This window comes from Erythranthe guttata, chromosome 4, assembly GCF_056151865.1.
Source record: "Erythranthe guttata isolate IM_541 chromosome 4, IM_541, whole genome shotgun sequence".
NCBI classification, from domain to species: Eukaryota; Viridiplantae; Streptophyta; class Magnoliopsida; order Lamiales; family Phrymaceae; genus Erythranthe; species Erythranthe guttata.
In genome coordinates this window covers 13,198,492-13,217,419 of record NC_142536.1, presented here as the reverse complement: position 1 = coordinate 13,217,419, position 18,928 = coordinate 13,198,492, and the positions used below count along the sequence as shown (strand labels likewise).

At 32.0% G+C, this 18,928-nt stretch overlaps 1 protein-coding gene across 2 annotated transcripts; it reads left to right on the top strand.

Moving 5' to 3' along the window:
* Positions 1–9,669: 9,669 nt before the first annotated feature.
* Positions 9,670–10,953, top strand: LOC105973334 (B3 domain-containing protein REM10). Of its 2 annotated transcripts, none has more exons than XM_088817663.1 (3): positions 9,670–9,864; positions 10,068–10,391; positions 10,475–10,953. In XM_088817663.1, the coding sequence occupies exons 1-3, from the start codon at positions 9,799–9,801 to the stop codon at positions 10,739–10,741; spliced, it is 657 nt and encodes a 218-aa protein (XP_088673789.1). In that variant the 5' UTR covers positions 9,670–9,798; the 3' UTR covers positions 10,742–10,953. The 2 variants fall into 2 exon arrangements, with proteins under 2 accessions (XP_088673789.1, XP_012853809.2); XM_012998355.2 differs by having other exon boundaries at positions 9,674–9,864; positions 10,041–10,391.
* The last annotated feature ends 7,975 nt before the right edge of the window (positions 10,954–18,928 follow it).

The window sequence follows — 18,928 nt, the reverse complement described above, 5'->3', positions numbered from 1 at the left end:
ATTTTTAGGTTTTATTAGCTATTTTTGCTGATTCGAAATGATTTTGAAAGCGAAGCCGAGAACCAAACCAAACAAGTGCAAAATTGCATTCAAGTGGACGATGGCAACGTTTGGTATTTCCTGCATAACTTCTTCATACGACCTCCCTTTGAGCTGATTCAAGTAGATTTAGAAAGCCAACTTCAAGGTCTACAACCTTTGTGAAATGCAAAATTGTCAAATTCGGGCTAAAAAATGGTCAAAACAGAGTTTGAAGTTATTGCAACGACCATATCGCGATATTACCTTCCATATCGCGATATGGGAGAAAACGAAACTGAGATTGGGTTTTTGCCATATCGCGCGATATGACTCCTTGTATCGCGATATGGGGGAAACGAAACAAAGAGCTTGCAATTTTACCATATCGCTCGATACTGTCCCCCATATCACGATATGGCCTCGGGATGTGTAAAATATCTAAAAAGGCAAAGCTTACTATAAATAGAACAAACCTCACTCTTCAACCAAGGCTAGACCGCTTCTTGGACTTCTTCTTCGGTTCTCGCCAGTTCTTCGGGAAGCTTCGACGAGGGTTTTGACTCGGGTTTTTCATAAGCTTTTTCTTTACGTTTAGTTTATGATTTCTCGTGTTCTACATTTGAATGCTATGTTTGTAATGAACTAAGCATTTTCTTTTAGGGAAATGAATCCTTGTATATATTGATTTTGATTTCCGGATCTGTGATCTATTTGTCGTTCTTTGATTATGTTTATGTTTTCCTGTATTAAATGCTTTCGATTGTTTGGCCAACAGTTGAATTGATTGTAAATGGGAATGTACTCGAGAGCGGATTACTCGTTTGATTTTAGGAAAGCATAGCTCGGGTTGTGGAAACGGAGACATGATGCACCTCGGGTAGCCCTTAATGACTTGACCTAAATGCTTTCTTAATATCAGGTTCTTAACAGAGACGTCGGACCTGTGAATAGACTCTAACTACACTACAGATGGGGGTTAGGGTATTTTAGTGTCTGGGTTAGTGAATATAGAATTGACACTAGATTCGGATTTGTAGATCTTTATCGATAGTACACTGGTGGATTTTACCCTAGAAGCCATCACTCGTCGGAATTCCTTGCTTGTCCTAGCGGACCATTGTTTTTTATTTATTGTTTCTTTTTAATTTTATTTCTCCCATCCATTCTTGATCGTCTAGTTAAAGTTTAGTACAGTATAATTACGGTACTTGGTAAATTTAGGAACTTAATTCCCTGTGGATCGATATCTGGAATTCACTATTTTACAAAACGCGATATTGTACACTTGCGGTTTTTCATACGTAGGTTTTATGCGTATCAAAGCTTGTGGATCCCAAGCTGTGTTATAAGCACATGCTAAAGTTTAACAGATCTGGGCCGACTTAGAGGCCAAGATATTAACTCTGAGCATGATGCTCGTCGAGTCAAAGATATAATAATGTCAGTTGAAGGTCGATTTAGAGACTATGAGATTAACTCCGAGCACAATCTCCCTTTAAAGTTGATTTAGAGGTTATCGTTTTAACTCTGGGCATAGTACCCGCAGAGCTTAACAGAGACTGTATTGAGGTCATACTATAACTACGAGCCGAAAAAATCGTTGAGTCGAGACGTTGGAATTCTCGTCAATTAAATAGAATTTTGCTCCGAGCTTAAAGCTCATTGAGTCAAGAAAGCCGATTTAGAGGCTAAATCTTTTATATAACTCCAAGTCTAAACTCGATGAGTAAAGAAAGTCAATATAGAGGCTAAATCATTAATATAACTCCGAGTCTAAACTCGTTGAGACAAGAAATCCAATATAGAAGCTAAATCGTTATAACTCCGGGTCTAAACTCGTTGAGACAAGAAAGTCGACTTAGAGCCTAAATCACGAACATAACTCCGAGCCGAGAAACTCGTTGAGTCAAGACGTTGGAATTCCATTCAAATAAATAAAATATGGCAAATTACCAAAACCCCCCCTAAGGTAAGCCTAAATAACGAAAATCCCCCCACGTTCTCGTAATTACGAAAACCCCCCTTGACTAACGGTTGACCGGATTTTTTAAACCGAAAACGTGAAATGTCTATTATATCCTTCTGTTAAATATGTGAAAAATATTCTGAGAATACATTTGTTTGCTGCAATAACATTCGACCACGGAGTTCATAACCGGGGAAATATTCTGAGAATCAACAGCTTTGCGCGATTGAATCAATAGAGGGAAAATCTTGGCAGGTGAGTAATCTTGAACAATTGAATCTAAGATGGGGTTTCCAAGTACAGAAAGCTCCGACCCACCCTAACAGTATCCGGATAATCCGGCACCAGTCGCCGATATCAGGCTTGAAATCGAGGGTATTCTAAGCCCAATTGAAGAAACTAAAACATATTTTGGGGTGGGTTTCGATTATGTTCAAGATTTGGTGAAAGAGGGAAGGAGTAAAATTGGAGGAAAACTTGAGGGGTTTGAGAAGCGCAGCCCATAATTTGGAGTGTCGTTGCAGGAGGACTGTGGAGGCCTGTGAAACAAGCTGGGTTTGGTTGATTCGGATCCTCCAATTCTAGGTCGGGTTTCTTCCTGAAGTTGTGAAGTGATTGGGGTCGCCCGGATTTCCGGGCCGTTGATTTCCGAGCATTTGTTGGTGATGCGGGATAGGAATATCGAAGCGTCCGGCGAAAGGGGTAAAAGTTAAAGGGGAAAAATTGGTATTATCAGAGGAATATTCGGGAGAATAAAAAAGATTCTATCGAGTTTAACACCGTTAGAGCGATTTGTAAGATGTATGCATATCTTAGGGGGTTTTTCGTAATTACGAGAACGTGGGGGAATGTCCGTTATTCAGACTTACCTCAGGGGGGTTTTGGTAATTTGCCCAATAAAATATAGCTCCGAGTCTAAGCTCGTTGAGATAAGAAAGCTGATTTAGATGCCTAATCGTGAATATTACTCCGAGTCTAAACTCGTGGAGACAAGAAAGCCGATTTAGAGGCTAAATCATTAAAAGCTACGAACCTAAGCTCGTTGAGACAAGAAAGCCGATTTAGAGGCTAAATTGTTATTATAACTCCAAGACTAAACTCGCAGAGATAAGAAAGCCGATTTATAGGCCAAAAATCTGAAAATAACTCCGAGGTTGAAGCTTGTAGAGTCACTAGACACGGTAAAACCCGTCAAGAGCCAACTTAGTGGCTATTACTAACAAGCCCAAACTTACGGGGCTTTGGGGTTATTGTATACCCATGGTGTATATATATATATATATATATATATATATATATATATATATCGGAAGGTGTAATTCCCGAGATTGAGTAGTTTTGAGTGTATCCATGTATAATCTCTTGGATGATGTGATTTCCAAGATAGAGTTTGCTTTCAGTATACAAACATGTACATATCTCCCTTGATGATATATCCTAAGGTTGAGCTGATATTTTGATTATGCGTACATGAACAACATGGATAAATATGACTATTGCCTACTTGATAGTGCAACTACACACTCAATATTCAATAATAAAATATGTTTGTCACTTGTGACATTGTGCAAGGCACAAATTAAAATCATATCAGATCCCGATGAGGTAATAGATGACCCGGGAGTGCAACAATTATGTTTCCTAATGGTACCTCGTATGCTTATTATCTACACGAAATATAGCATTTGCTCGTTTGATGGCACATATTATTGTGCATCTCTAAGAATAAATGTCGAGCACCCAGTAGCATACGTTCACACTCAAAATGGACTGGCAGAATCTTAGATTAAATGCGTCCAAATAATTGCTCGTACTTTGCTGATGAGATCCAAAATCACTGGTGCAACATGGGGCCATGTAGTATTGCAAGAATCAACACTGATTAAATTGCGCCCCACTGTTTATCATGTGCATTTCCCAATACAATTGGCATTAGGCTTTGAGCCTGATATTTCGCACCTACTCACATTTGGTTGCACTGTGCAAGTGTCAATTCCTCCTCCTCAGAGGACTAAAATGGGTCAATAACATCGACTTGGCATATATGTTGGGTTTGATTCACCGTCAATTATTAGGTTCTTGCAACCAATGATGGGTGATTTATTTACCGCTGGACTTGCGGATTGTCACTTTGATGAGACATTATTTATACCGATTGGTAAGGATATTCAAAATATCCGTGATAATGTTAAACATAAACTAATCGAGAATCTCACATGGTGTGAACAACATTTATATCATCTAGACCCACGTACCTTTGAATGAGAAAATGAGATCATTCACAAAATATTGTGAATAGACTTCCTGATAAATTTAATGATGCCAGTAAAGTCACGAAATCTTATATTCCAACTGTGAATGTGCCAGCTAGGATCGCTGTTCCTGAAGAACATGAAAAAATGGATGATCATCTCGCACGACAAAAACGTGGTAGACCTATTGGATCAAAGGACATTGTTTCTAGAAAAAGAAAGGGGAAAATCAGTGACCCTCAAATGAGGAGGTTCTTAGTGAGAATGCTTCAGATGAATTTGTTGAGCCTGATATCGAAAAAGCAATATCAAATTCGGGGAATACCGAGAATTCCATAAGTTATTCCAATAAAATATGAGATAGAAATGAAATAATCATCGATAATATTTTTACATTCTTGGTTCCTCAATACATCATATTCGATGATTATAACAGTGAATCGTGTTATATAATATGCATGTATTTCTTGACGATTTACCAAATATGCACATTCGCTGTCATTTATGAATATAAAATTGCTTAGAGCATATATTAGGCGATAATATAAAAGGCGATCGAACCAAGTCCTTCCCAACTTTTACATTTCAGAAATCCGTATACGGTATTGGAATGAGAAGAGTTGATAAGGAGCAAGTTGATAGCTCACCTCAGAGGTTTTCACTGCTCATTTCAGACGGAGTAATAGTGCGCTGCACTCCTTTTCCCTTTTGACTGGTTTTGTCCTGTTAGGTTTTCCAGCAAAGGTTTTTAACGGGGCAGCTTATGCGCATGGCTTGGATTAAGTTATGCATTATTTTCCCCTTCTGACCGGTTTTTGTCCCACTGAATTTTCCGGCTTGAGGTTCTTGACGAGGCATTTCATATATTTTACTCATCCGATTTGCAGCCACTATCGATAATACTTAGCTCAAAGGGAGTATTATAATACATATCCATTGATTCTTATGGACTAAGTCATGTAAAATAAGTGTCAATCTTGTGCATCCTCCGATAAGCATGACAATGCTTCTATTTATTTTCTATAAATACCTTTCGGTAATGAATGAAAAAAGAGAGAGAATTGCAAAACATTTCCTCAAATTTTCTTTACAGTAGCAATATACAACTTTCCATTGCATTAATATCATTTACTCAATTCCAATAGCTTTGTATTGCAATATTATTATTGCTTATTCCAATATACGTGTTAGAGAATATTATATTATAGAACTCTTGTAATATTAGGATTCTAGTATGATTCGGTTACCTAGATTAGTTAGGATTTAGTTACCTAGTCAAACTCTGTTACCTAGCATTATTTCTCTATATATATTCCATGTAATCAACCCATAACATAATGGGGTTTTCTATTACGTATTATTATTTCTCTCTTTCTCCTTCTCTTATTCTATTCTTCCTATATGGTATCAGAGCACCAGGTTTAGGTTTTTTAACCTAGCCGCATTTCTTCTCCATGGCGGTGAAAACCTAGCCGCCTTTCTTCTCCATGGCGGTGACCACCCAATTTTCTCCCTCCCCCGGTGGTGGTACTCTAATATTTTTCTTTATTTTTTTTCTTCTATCTTTTTTATGAACACCACCCGAATTTTCTCCCTCCCAGGTGGTGCTTCTCTATCTTTTTCTATCTTCTTCTTCTTCTTCTTCTCCATGGCCTAAAACCTAGCCGCCGCTTCTCTTCTTCTCAATGGTCGGCGACCACCAAACCGAATTTTCTCCCTCTCTCGGTGGTGTATCTTCTCTATCTTTTTCTTCTTCTTCTTCTCCATGGCCTAAAACCTAGCCGCTGCCTCTCTTCTTCTCCATGGCCGGCGACCCCTCTCTCATCTCTTTTCTCTATCTCGATTAAAAGAAAAAAAAAAAAGTGTTTTTTTCTCTCACCCGTTATTCTTATTATATTTTTTTTATCAATTGGACAGATATTTCCACAGAGGAATTCTCTAGCGATGTGTTTCGCGGTTTCTGTCCAGTCTTCACGTTTGAAGTTTCCAGTCTCCACGTTTGAAGTATATTCGTTCCGACTGCGGGAGCGTGCTAGCAAGTGATTGTCCAGTCTTCACGTTCGTCACGTTTCGACTGCGGGGGCGTGTTAGAGAATATTATATTATAGAACTCTTGTAATATTAGGATTCTAGTATGATTTGGTTACCTAGATTAGTTAGGATTTAGTTACCTAGTCAAACTCTGTTACCTAGCATTATTTCTCTATATATATTCCATGTAATCAACCCATAACATAATGGGGGTTTCTATTACGTATTATTATTTCTCTCTTTCTCCTTCTCTTATTCTATTCTTCCTATATGGTATCAGAGCACCAGGTTTAAGTTTTTTAACCTAGCCGCATTTCTTCTCCATGGCGGTGAAAACCTAGCCGCCTTTCTTCTCCATGGCGGTGACCACCCAATTTTCTCCCTCCCCCGGTGGTGGTACTCTAATATTTTTCTTTATTTTTTTTCTTCTATCTTTTTTATGAACACCACCCGAATTTTCTCCCTCCCAGGTGGTGCTTCTCTATCTTTTTCTATCTTCTTCTTCTTCTTCTTCTTCTCCATGGCCTAAAACCTAGCCGCCGCTTCTCTTCTTCTCAATGGCCGGCGACCACCAAACCGAATTTTCTCCCTCTCTCGGTGGTGTATCTTCTCTATCTTTTTCTTCTTCTTCTTCTCCATGGCCTAAAACCTAGCCGCTGCCTCTCTTCTTCTCCATGGCCGGCGACCCCTCTCTCATCTCTTTTCTCTATCTCGATTAAAAGAAAAAAAAAAAGTGTTTTTTTCTCTCACCCGTTATTCTTATTATATTTTTTTTATCAATTGGACAGATATTTCCACAGAGGAATTCTCTAGCGATGTGTTTCGCGGTTTCTGTCCAGTCTTCACGTTTGAAGTTTCCAGTCTCCACGTTTGAAGTATATTCGTTCCGACTGTGGGAGCGTGCTAGCAAGTGATTGTCCAGTCTTCACGTTCGTCACGTTTCGACTGCGGGGGCGTGTTAGAGAATATTATATTATAGAACTCTTGTAATATTAGGATTCTAGTATGATTCGGTTACCTAGATTAGTTAGGATTTAGTTACCTAGTCAAACTCTGTTACCTAGCATTATTTCTCTATATATATTCCATGTAATCAACCCATAACATAATGAAGGTTTCTATTACGTATTATTATTTCTCTCTTTCTCCTTCTCTTATTCTATTCTTCCTATAATACGTATATACAAAAATATGTTTAGCTATTGGGTTTATTCTATAACAGATTGGAGTAAATAGAAGACACTTCACATTTAAACTTTATTTATTTATCAGAGACTTAACCATTAAACTATATTATACAAATATGTTATATACAATAATACCATCTACATACATAGTTTTTATTTCATATGTTTGTTAGTAGAAATCAATTGTGAGTTCACATTATCACATTTACAGAATTGCTTAATCAAAATAGTAATAATGAAAACTAAAACTACATATCTTAGGTGTTTAATTTTCAAATTTAGAAAAAAAAAAGAAGAAAAAAAAAAAAATAACAATTCACGAAGGACAGAAGATAGAAATCATTGTTTCAGAACCGGGCCGGGTTCAACCTCGATCCGGCAATGAGGCGGTCTGGTCTGACCTCTAAAATCGGAAAATTTAAAAAATCGGGGTCAAATAATTAAAACCTGATTCGATTAAAATCCAATAACTGGTGAACCAGTCAAAGAACCTGGCTTTTGGGCCAAAACATCTCAAACCACCGGTGAGGTTGGTTATTTGTGGTTGGATCTGATTGAGTCTCAACGGGTGTAGTTGTGGATGAACGCATCTGGTCAGGGGCGTCCGGTGTATTTGGGGACCCGGAGCGAGGATATATAAATTGTACCCTTAGTAATATGATGTTTCGTGAATTCCCTGATTGTATTGTTTTTTCTTTTTTTTTTTTTTTTCCATATTATGTTTAATGACATAATATAAATAATATGTATTAATATAAACTTCATTATCAGTTAATGATTGAAAATATTAATGCAATCTAAATATTTTAGTTGTAAAGCAAATGCTAGAGAAGTATGCAATAATTTTTTTTTGAATAAAATAAAGGTCATATCTTTTTAAACTAACTCCTAAAAATTATAAATAGAATTTTTTTAAATAATAGAAGAATAAACTTTTTTTTAAAGAATAGAAAAATTATTTTTTTATACGTAAAGAATATAAGTATATATAGATATAAACTAAGGTTGTAAAAAGTGGTAATCGGGTCGGAGTCGGTTACGGACCGACTCACGATTCATCGGTGCGACGGTGATAAATCGAAAATAAATCGATTTTTAAAATTTAATATAATATATTTCTAGATATTATTTGTAAATACTCAAATATATATAAAAAAATATTTAAACATAATTATATCCCCATCATGTATATATCCTAATAACATAATAAAAAGTTTATTAATAATAAGATCATAATACATAAATATCCTTATAAAATATAAATAAAAAGGCAAATGTTTTGAATTTAAATTTATTCTTCAACATTCTTGGCATACACTATTTGGTTTTTTAACAATAACAATTAACATATTAAAATAAAGCTTAAACTCATTTTTCTTTGGAAAAAAAAATACCGATTTTTGGCCGATTTTTGCCACCAAAGTTTGATCCGCCATAAAGGTTTGACCGCCTCGGACCGCCTAAAACCGCCTCACAGGCAAAAAACGATTTTTTAAATCTTTACACCAAAATTGTAAAGGTTTGGGACCGCCTCCGCCTCAGAAAATGATTAATCGCAGTGGTGGATCCACCTATGGTCTAGGGTGTGCAGTTGCACACCCTTGAGTTTGGACAAATATTACTGTTATAGAAAATTTGACAAAAAAGGCTGTTGGCTGAGGTGGTAAAGGTATTCTAAATCCACTAATCCGTTGCGAGTTCGATTCCCCACTTTTTTTGGTCCACTATTTTTATAAAGTGATATTTAAATTTTTATTCTACAATTTCGAACCCCCTTGACAAAAATCCTGGATTCTATTCGCCACTGATTAATCGGTCGTCTCGGCCGATTTTTAGAACACTGATATAAACTAAAAAAAATTAAGTCCCCTTAGGAAATTGGGCCTTGGGCGTGGGCCTTGCTAGCCTCACCCCAGGGCCTGGGCTCTACATCTGATCATAGGTGGTTAAATAGTGGTCGTGGATGGATTGGGGAATCTAGAAAAGAAAGAATAGAAAAATATAAAGTGAAGTAAAAAAAATATAGTAAAAGAATACTATATCTGATGTGCAATGGATGAGTCTAAGAAGATAGTCTAGGTGGAAAATGTTAAAAGAATAATATAGATAAATAGAGTATGTAGAGAAATAGGAGAAGTACTGAACTTGTATCGAGAAAGGTCATTCCGTATTTTACTTCTTTGGCCCTCTATTATTATTAACTTTTGCTGTTCACAAAGGCAAATACTATTACAGTATAGCAGAGAACAATATTATTACAGGCAGCAACACTTTTTTTCATATAGATATATATATTATTACAGCAACTTTCTACATACTTGGTTTCTGGTGTACTGATAAAATGGAAGGAGAAATAATATCAAGGCATTTTTTCAACGTGATTTCGCCCGGTTTCCAGAATCATTTCGTGAGCATCTTTCTTTAATTAATATTGTTTGTATTCATTCAATTTGAAGATGACTGCATTTTAATTTGTTGCTGATATAAGTTCAATAACCATGAGATATATGCATATATCAAGAAACACACATGATCCCAAATATGACTTGTTATTTTTTTCTTATTGTTCGCTTGTAATAAAAGAATCTGCCATCATCTTTTTGCAATAAGCTAAAAGAAGAGAAATCGAAACTGGCGATTTTGAAAAGTCGTATAGGGAAATGGAAGATCGATGTGTGCAGAAACAACGAAGGGCTAATACGTTTCGAAAATGGATGGCCTCAATTTGTCAATGACCATTGTTTGAGTATCGGAGACTTTGTAGTGTTTGAACACACCGCTAACTTTCACTTCAACGTTTCCGTGTTTGATCACACTGCGTGCGAAAAGGAGTTTCCCGTCGAGCCGAAGAACGATCGCCAAGAAAACAACACCCGAGACCCACACTTTGTCTTAACAATGAAACCGTCTTTTGCTCATGAAAAAGCCAGAGTGGTGAGTAAATTCATCACCTTTTTCGTATTTTGAAACTTAGTATTGATGGTTGTTTAACTATTTGGTTTGTAATAATATTTCAGAATATCCCAGCAGAATTCGCGAGGTCGAACAATCTATGTGATAAATCTAGTGTAGCTTTACGAGATCCTTGTAGAAGAGCATGGACGGTGGAACTCAAGCTTCAAAAAATCGGCCCATTCCGCCTCGTCATGTGGAAAGGTTGGCACGCTTTTTATGTATCGAACCATCTCAAGGACGGAGATATTTGTCATTTTGAGCTCAATCCCGATTCGCTACAATCCACAACTGCTTTAATGGATGTGCACATTTCTCGTGCTTCCGTCTAACAAATCAATCTACTCGGCTTTTAACCGATGTACGTGCAGTAATTTTCATCTTGTGTCTAGGGAATCCCCTTTATGAGTATTCAAGATTCTTGATTTATCTTTTAATGTGCTAGTTTCTGGGGATCTAGTTGTTTTTTCTTTTCTTTTTTTTTGGCACACTTGATAATAAACTCTGTTTTTCTTTGGCATGAGAGAGATTGAACTTGATTTCATGATCATGAGCTCAATTTAAAATAATTAACAAAACCAATACAAGTACTTAAACACTTCATATAGGGAAAAATTCGGGTGGATTGCATTCGGCACTCCTTGTTGAATTTAATTATTAAAAAACTTATCGTGTTATAAATATTGCTCATAAAACTCTCATATGATTCAATTTTATTAGCAAATTATTTCTAAAATTTATTATCTGAGGAATTGTGTGATAAAAAATGCATTATATAGGGTTTTTGTACTATTTATAACATGTATTTTTTTATTAGCATTTCGTTATAACATATAGTAGTGTTGAATGAAATTATATTTAATATATAAAAATTAAAAAAATATGGCTGAACCATGAACGGACATGTTCAGGTAGAGGTGGATTCGGTACAGTTGCCAAACTTTTGTCGAAGACCGTCTACCAACCGTAACTTATGGTATTGCAAATTTTCATACTGTTACCATACCTAACATTTCGGTATACCAATACTCGGTATACCGTTAATTTTAATACAATACGGTTGGTATAACATGGTAGGGGTGAGCAAGTCGGACCCATCAACCCACTAACCCGTCAAACCCGTGAAAAACCGTCTCGCTAGGACCGGATGGATAGATCCATCCATAGGATGGGGTCCTAAAATGGTGAAGAACCGTGAGTTTGGGTCCAAGGAGGGTACAATTTTTTTAATACCTGTGAAACCCGTCCCGCCCCGCCACTCAAAACGACTTGATATTGTTTACATTATATAGTATAATAAATTAATAATATAAATGAATAAATATAATATCTCTAGTATATCAAAAACATAAATAAACTAAATAGTAATTGTGGAAGTAGTTCGTATTAAGATTACGAAAATCTCTAAGAAAAGGTAGGAAAAAAAAAAAAAAGCAAAGATGAAGTCAGAAGCGATGCAGTGGAATTGAGATGAATGGCGTTGGTTATGCTTGAAATGCTATATTTATTGTATTTAAATTTTGTCTTTTATGTTTTGAATTAGTTATTTTTAGTCTTTATAATAAATTTTAGGGCAAATGTCAAAAAAGGCCCATCACATGGGACTTAAATGCATTTTAGTCCACAAAAAAAACAGTCTCTCAATTAAGCCCATCCCCATGTCTTTAGTCTAAAATACCCTCAATAATATAATTCTTAACAATTCCACCCATTATGCTCTAACTTCCTTAATATTACACATTGACCCCGGATTTAAACAAATATATCACATTAACCCCCAAAACTTTTTTTTTTCAGAAAATAATTTTTTTTCTGAACTGTTTTTTTTTCGGCCAGATTCCGGCGTTGACCGCCGGAGACCGCCGGTCTCCGGCGTTGACTTTTTTTTTTTTTTTTTTTTTTTTTTTTTTTTTGAAATTTTTTTTTCCTGCTTTTTTTTTTTTCCGGCCGGTCAACCACCGTTGACCGCCGGTCTCCGGCGTTGACTTTTTTTTTTTTTTTTTTTTTTTTTTTTTTTTTTTTTGAATTGTTTTTTCTTAGAAAAAAAAAATATTTTAATTAATATTACTGTCTTGACTACTAAATTACTGTCTCAGACAGTAATATTACTGTTTGAGACAGTAATATTATGAATATTATTTTTCCGAACAGTAATATTATTAATATTATTATCTAAGACAGTTAAATTACTGTTGGAGACAGTAATTTAACATCCAAGACAGTAATATTAATTTAAATAAATTTTTTTTAAGGAAAAAAAAAAAAAAAAAAAAAAGTCAATTAACAGTTAAGTTACTGTCTCCTACAGTTAAATAACTGCTGGAGACAGTAATTTAGCAACGAATACAGTAATATTAATTAAAAATATTTTTTTTAAGAATAAAAAAGTCAATTAACAGTTAAATTACTGTCTCCGACAGTTAAATAACTGCTGGAGACAGTAATTTAGCAACGAATACAGTAATATTAATTAAAAATATTTTTTTTAAGAATAAAAAAGTCAATTAACAGTTAAATTACTGTCTCCGACAGTTAAATAACTGCTGGAGACAGTAATTTAGCAACGAATACAGTAATATTAATTAAAAATATTTTTTTAAGAATAAAAAAGTCAATTAACAGTTAAATTACTGTCTCCGACAGTTATATAACTGCCGGAGACAGTAATTTAGCAACGAATACAGTAATATTAATTAAAATATTTTTGAAGAAAAAAAAAAAAAAAAAACAGTCGATTAACTGTTAAATTACTGTCTCCGATAGTTAAATAGCTGCCGGAGACAGTAATTTAACAGCCAAGACAATAAAATTAATTAAAATATTTTTTTTAAGAAAAAAAAAAAAAAAAAAAAAGTCAACGCCGGAAACCCGGCGGTCAACGGCCGTTGACCGACCGGAAAAAAATTTCAGGAAAACAAAAAAAAAAAAAAAAAAAAAAAAAAGTCAACGCCGGAGACCGGCGGTCAACGCCGGAATCTGGCCGGAAAAAAAATATTTCAGAAAAAAAATTATTTTCTGAAAAAAAAAAGTTTTGGGGGTTAATGTGATATATTTGTTAAAATCCGGGGTCAATGTGTAATATTAAAGAAGTTAGAGCATAATGGGTGGAATTGATACGAATTAGGGTTAAAATTGGGGTCAAAATTGAAATTTGGGTTAAAATTGGTTAATTGATGAAATTGGGCTAAATTGGGGTGTAAATCATGAAATTGGAGTTAAATTGGGTTTCAAATGAATTGGGGGTAATTTTGGTATATATAAAGTGATTTTCCTTATTTGCAAATAAGTTTGAATGGGGTGGATTTATTTGAAAGACAAAAAAGTTGGATGTCCCTATTTTAATTAAGTGCCCTTGTCATGGGCATATTTGCCATTACCCCTAAATTTTATGGTTAAGACTTGTATTAATATTTATTTTACCTTGACATTTACATAATTTATATTTGGTTTCAATTTAAGATTGTAGAGTGTGGCCCAAATATATTATTTATGAATGGCCCATTCATCAATCCCTGTTGGAGCAGCTGTCGGAGAATTTATCGTTCGCAATTCTGTGTGAATTGTTCGGATCTGTTTCTTACCCTTATTTATTTTCTGTATTAAATAAATCATGTTTTATTCTATGTAATTAATTGGGCATTAATATTTAGATTAAAATATTGTGATAGGTGATTGCTTCACATTCTGTTTTCGTAACTTGTTCCTATTAAGTTGCTGATGTTTACGCCTATTGTCTTATGCAGTGTTTTTTTATTAGGATTAATATTTCATCTTTAAATTACTCTCAATAAAATATTATGGCGACATATAAATTGATTATTTTTATGGCTCCGTTGAATGACCCAACAAAGATTTTAGGTGATTCATTTCAATTTCTAATTAGTCTTGCGTAAAACTTATAGATTATCAACAAAAATGTGGGTTAGACGATAATGGGTTTCGACCCGTAAAGGTTGGGTCCTACTACAAATTTGCCATGAACCCGCCTATTATAAACCCGTTGAAAACTCATACGGACGGGACAAGGGCGAGTTTTGATAGAACCCGCAGGTTTATGGGCCCGCGCACACCCCTAGTACATGGTATTCTACCATTTATTATTTAAACATAATTAACTTAAAAGAGATACCAAAGCAAACAAAGTTCACCTCCAGGTTCAATTTTAAACACTTCCGATCCCCGCCATCACATGCCCGTTACCAAATAACGGAAAATACTACTTTTTGGGCCACAATTGAAATTGAATTTTTTTTGGGGTTGGAAAGTAATTAAAAATTAAAAATATACTACTTATAATTAAATTTTTCATAATAGAAAAATAAATTAACTAAACAAATCACCGAAGACCGACATTGACTACCATCCATCGCCGGAAACCGGCGGCTAAAAAAAAGGAAAATAAAAGTTAAAAAAAGTTAACGCCAGAGACCTGCGTGACTGCCGGTCAACGCCGGAAACAAATGGCTAATTAAAAAAAAAAGTCATAGTTGGATATTTTTTTTTCTAAATTGATGAAATCTATTTAATATATAAAAGTTGAATTCCACCCTTAATTGCTTGGCATTTGGCAATTTCAATTGATGACATGTACTCAATTTCAACCCATGTGGCAAATTGATTGGTGAAAATAAATCATCAAAAAACATGTCATCATTTCCAAAATTAAAGGTAATTAAATATATTTTATTATTTTATTAATATATGTATATACTACCATTTATAAATCTCTAAATATATCAACTTTCTTGGAAACTATAAATAGATTTATTTTTGAATTTAATTTTAATAGTAATTAAATTAATTTAAATTTAGTTAAATTCAATTTAAAGTCTTCCCTTATTATAGTTGCATGATTGGTGATGTTACGGAAATTTTGTATTTTAATTAATAAATTTGGATTTATTTTAGAATAATATGCAGAATAAATTATTTGATATTAATATATTATACATTTTACATGAACATAATTAGAGAGTATGTTTTTTTTTGTAGTAATTTAATATTATATATTAACATTATCTGTATAAAAGAAAGATACATGTTCGAATTTACTATATTGCGAAAATTGGTACTATTTTTTTTTCAGCCACGAGTGCGGTAATATTATCCCATTTATTTATTGTATTGAAAATTATACTACATGGATTTCATGTTATAGTTTTAACTTTTCTTTTTCTTCACTGAATCTAGTGACAATAAATTTTATGATTGATTTAATTTTTTTTTAATTATATACTAATTAAAATACAAATTTTCTCATGATTATACTAATAAATTGAAGAACATAAGTTAAGTTTAATCAATTGATAAAAAAAATATTGACTTTATATATTTCAAAATATAATCATGCTATTCCAAATCTTTGGTATTAAATTCGTTTATTCACTTTATTTAATAAGATAAATTAAGAATATCAATTGTTTTGTTTAAAATGTGTAATGATCGTATATACTATATATCATATTCCACTAATAAGTATTTCTCTACAACTTTGATAAATATAATTAAGTACATATCTAGAGCAATTCCAACTCAAACGTATCAAAATGATTTAGCAAATATTTATGTGATATTTAATATGCTCCAACGATAGGTATTAAATGGTTGGTAATTAAAAAATAATTAAATTGATTTATATATCTAATTAATATATGTCATTTTCTAACTAAACACTAAGGTGGTTAAATTCGTAACTCATGTTTGATATTTTATTTTCTAATTATTTGATTTTTTTTAATACATTAATTCTGAATACAATATTTAAGGTAATAGTCGAGTTAAATGGTTTATGCCACTTTAGTTTTTATATTATTAACATATTTAATATTGAATATATCAAATCAAATCAAACATTTCTATGTGAGTTTACATAATATCCATCGAATCAAAATTCAATTAAAGTAAGGGATTATTTTGCAGACCCCATCATTTCTAAATTATATAACTAACTACCAAGTGGATTACAATCTAGGAAAAACCCCTCTCATTTCGAAATGATTTTGACATACCCCTCTCGGCCACCCTGAAGTACCTATAATGCCCTTTTAAAATCAGTTTTAAAACCCTAGCCACTCACAGTCATCTCTCTCTTCTTCTCTCAAATCTCAGTTCAAATCCCGCTTCCACAGATCTCCAACCGGCGAAGTTGCTTCCCGAAGTCATAACTCTCTTCGGTGGTCGGAATTCGATGGTTTAACTACCGTTGGTTTCCTCTCACCGAGCTCTCTCTTTTGGTGGTAATTTCATTCAGTTTGGATCTTTGGATCTGTTTCTGCAATTTTTGTCAATCGACGCATATTTTGACGAATGTGGGTCTTGCGGAAGGTGTATTTTGTGTTCCACCAGTCGAAATATGACGGGCTACCCACCTTTGGATTTCTCTCTTTGAGATCTATATTTTGATGTTAATATCGTTCATTTTTATGTTGCCAGATTTATTTCTATAATTTTTTCATTTGTGGGCGCAGAACCAAGGGTGGTTATTAGCGGCAGCTAGGGTTTTGGTAGGAGGCAATTTGGGTGAGGAGTCAGTTGGTTTAAAATTTGTAGCATTTCCCAGCTATAGCATCTCTCTCTATCTCTCGATCTCTTAGTGTTTGTTGATTTTTGAGTGTTTTGATGTTTCTTCAAATTTCGTTGATTTGCACTAGAATAATTTTGTTTTGTTTTGATTTTGCAATTGCAGCTTAATGAAAGTCATTGATCATCTCCTCGAAGGTGTCAAAAATTTGGTTGAAGTTACATCTGCTTCACGTTACAATGTTCAACAGCATGTATACATTATTATGTATTAATATACATTACTAGTTACATATAGTAACATGTAGTTACATATGCATATATTTGTGTATTTTCAATTTGTATTTTATTGATTCTGGGGTGATTTATATTTAAAATATTGAAATTTCTAAATTAAAATAATAATAATAATAATAATAATAATAATAATAATAATAATAATAATAATAATAATAATAATAATAATAATAATAATAATAATAATAATAATAATAATAATAATAATGATAATAATGATAATAATAATAATAATAATAATGATAATAATGATAATAATGATAATAATAATAATAATAATAATAATAATAATAATAATAATAATAATAATAATAATAATAATAATAATAATAATAATAATAATAATAATAATAATAATAATAATAATAATAATAAATAATAATAATAATAATAATAATAATAATAATAATAATAATAATAATAATAATAATAATAATAATAATAATAATAATAATAATAATAATAATAATAATAATAATAATAATAATAATAATAATAATAATAATAATAATAATAATAATAATAATAATAATAATAATAATAATAATAATAATAATAATAATAATAATAATAATAATAATAATAATAATAATAATAATAATAATAATAATAATAATAATAATAATAATAATAATAATAATAATAATAATAATAATAATAATAATAATAATAATAATAATAATAATAATAATAATAATAATAATAATAATAATAATAATAATAATAATAATAATAATAATAATAATAATAATAATAATAATAATAATAATAATAATAATAATAATAATAATAATAATAATAATAATAATAATAATAATAATAATAATAATAAGGGTAAATTACAAACACCCCCTGAGGTATGATCAAATTACAAAAACCCCCCCTCTTGTTTGGATAATTACATCTACCCCCCTCAACTATGTTTTTTTCTTAGACCTCCACCTTTATGGTGCCAAATTCAACATAGTCATCTAGATTCCGTGAAATGTGTTTTAGTTTGTACTCGTTTTGCGTAAAAATACAGTTTTCGATGCACCACAAACTGATATATACAATCTAAAAATCACATATTATGATCATCTTGCTTCACAATGTAGAGTTTGAATGGGATAAAACGGGTACAAAAGTTATAATATTACATATAATCTCGAAAATTTCACTAAATTTGAGGAGTTGAGGGGGTGGATGTAATTATCCAAACAAGAGGGGTGTTTTTGTAATTTGACCATACCTCAGGGGGGTGTTTGTAATTTACCCTAATAATAATAATAATAATAATAATAATAATAATAATAATAATAATAATAATAATAATAATAATAATAATAATAATAATAATAATAATAATAATAATAATAATAATAATAATAATAATAATAATAATAATAATAATAATAATAATAATAATAATAATAATAATAATAATAATAATAATAATAATAATAATAATAATAATAATAATAATAATAATAATAATAATAATAATAATAATAATAATAATAATAATAATAATAATAATAATAATAATAATAATAATAATAATAATAATAATAATAATAATAATAATAATAATAATAATAATAATAATAATAATAATAATAGTCATAATAATAATAATAATAATAATAATAATAATAATAGTCATAATAATAATAATAATAATAATAATAATAATAATAAAATAAACCAACGAAAATTCTAAA

Excerpts from the sequence above, each read along its gene's own strand:
- LOC105973334 (XM_012998355.2), top strand. The coding sequence starts at position 9,799 with ATGGAAGGAGAAATAATATCAAGGCATTTTTTCAACGTGATTTCGCCC. Across the intron at positions 9,865-10,040 it reads CCGGTTTCCAGAATCATTTC|AATCTGCCATCATCTTTTTG; the intron begins GTGAGCATCTTT and ends TTGTAATAAAAG. Across the intron at positions 10,392-10,474 it reads CTCATGAAAAAGCCAGAGTG|AATATCCCAGCAGAATTCGC; the intron begins GTGAGTAAATTC and ends ATAATATTTCAG.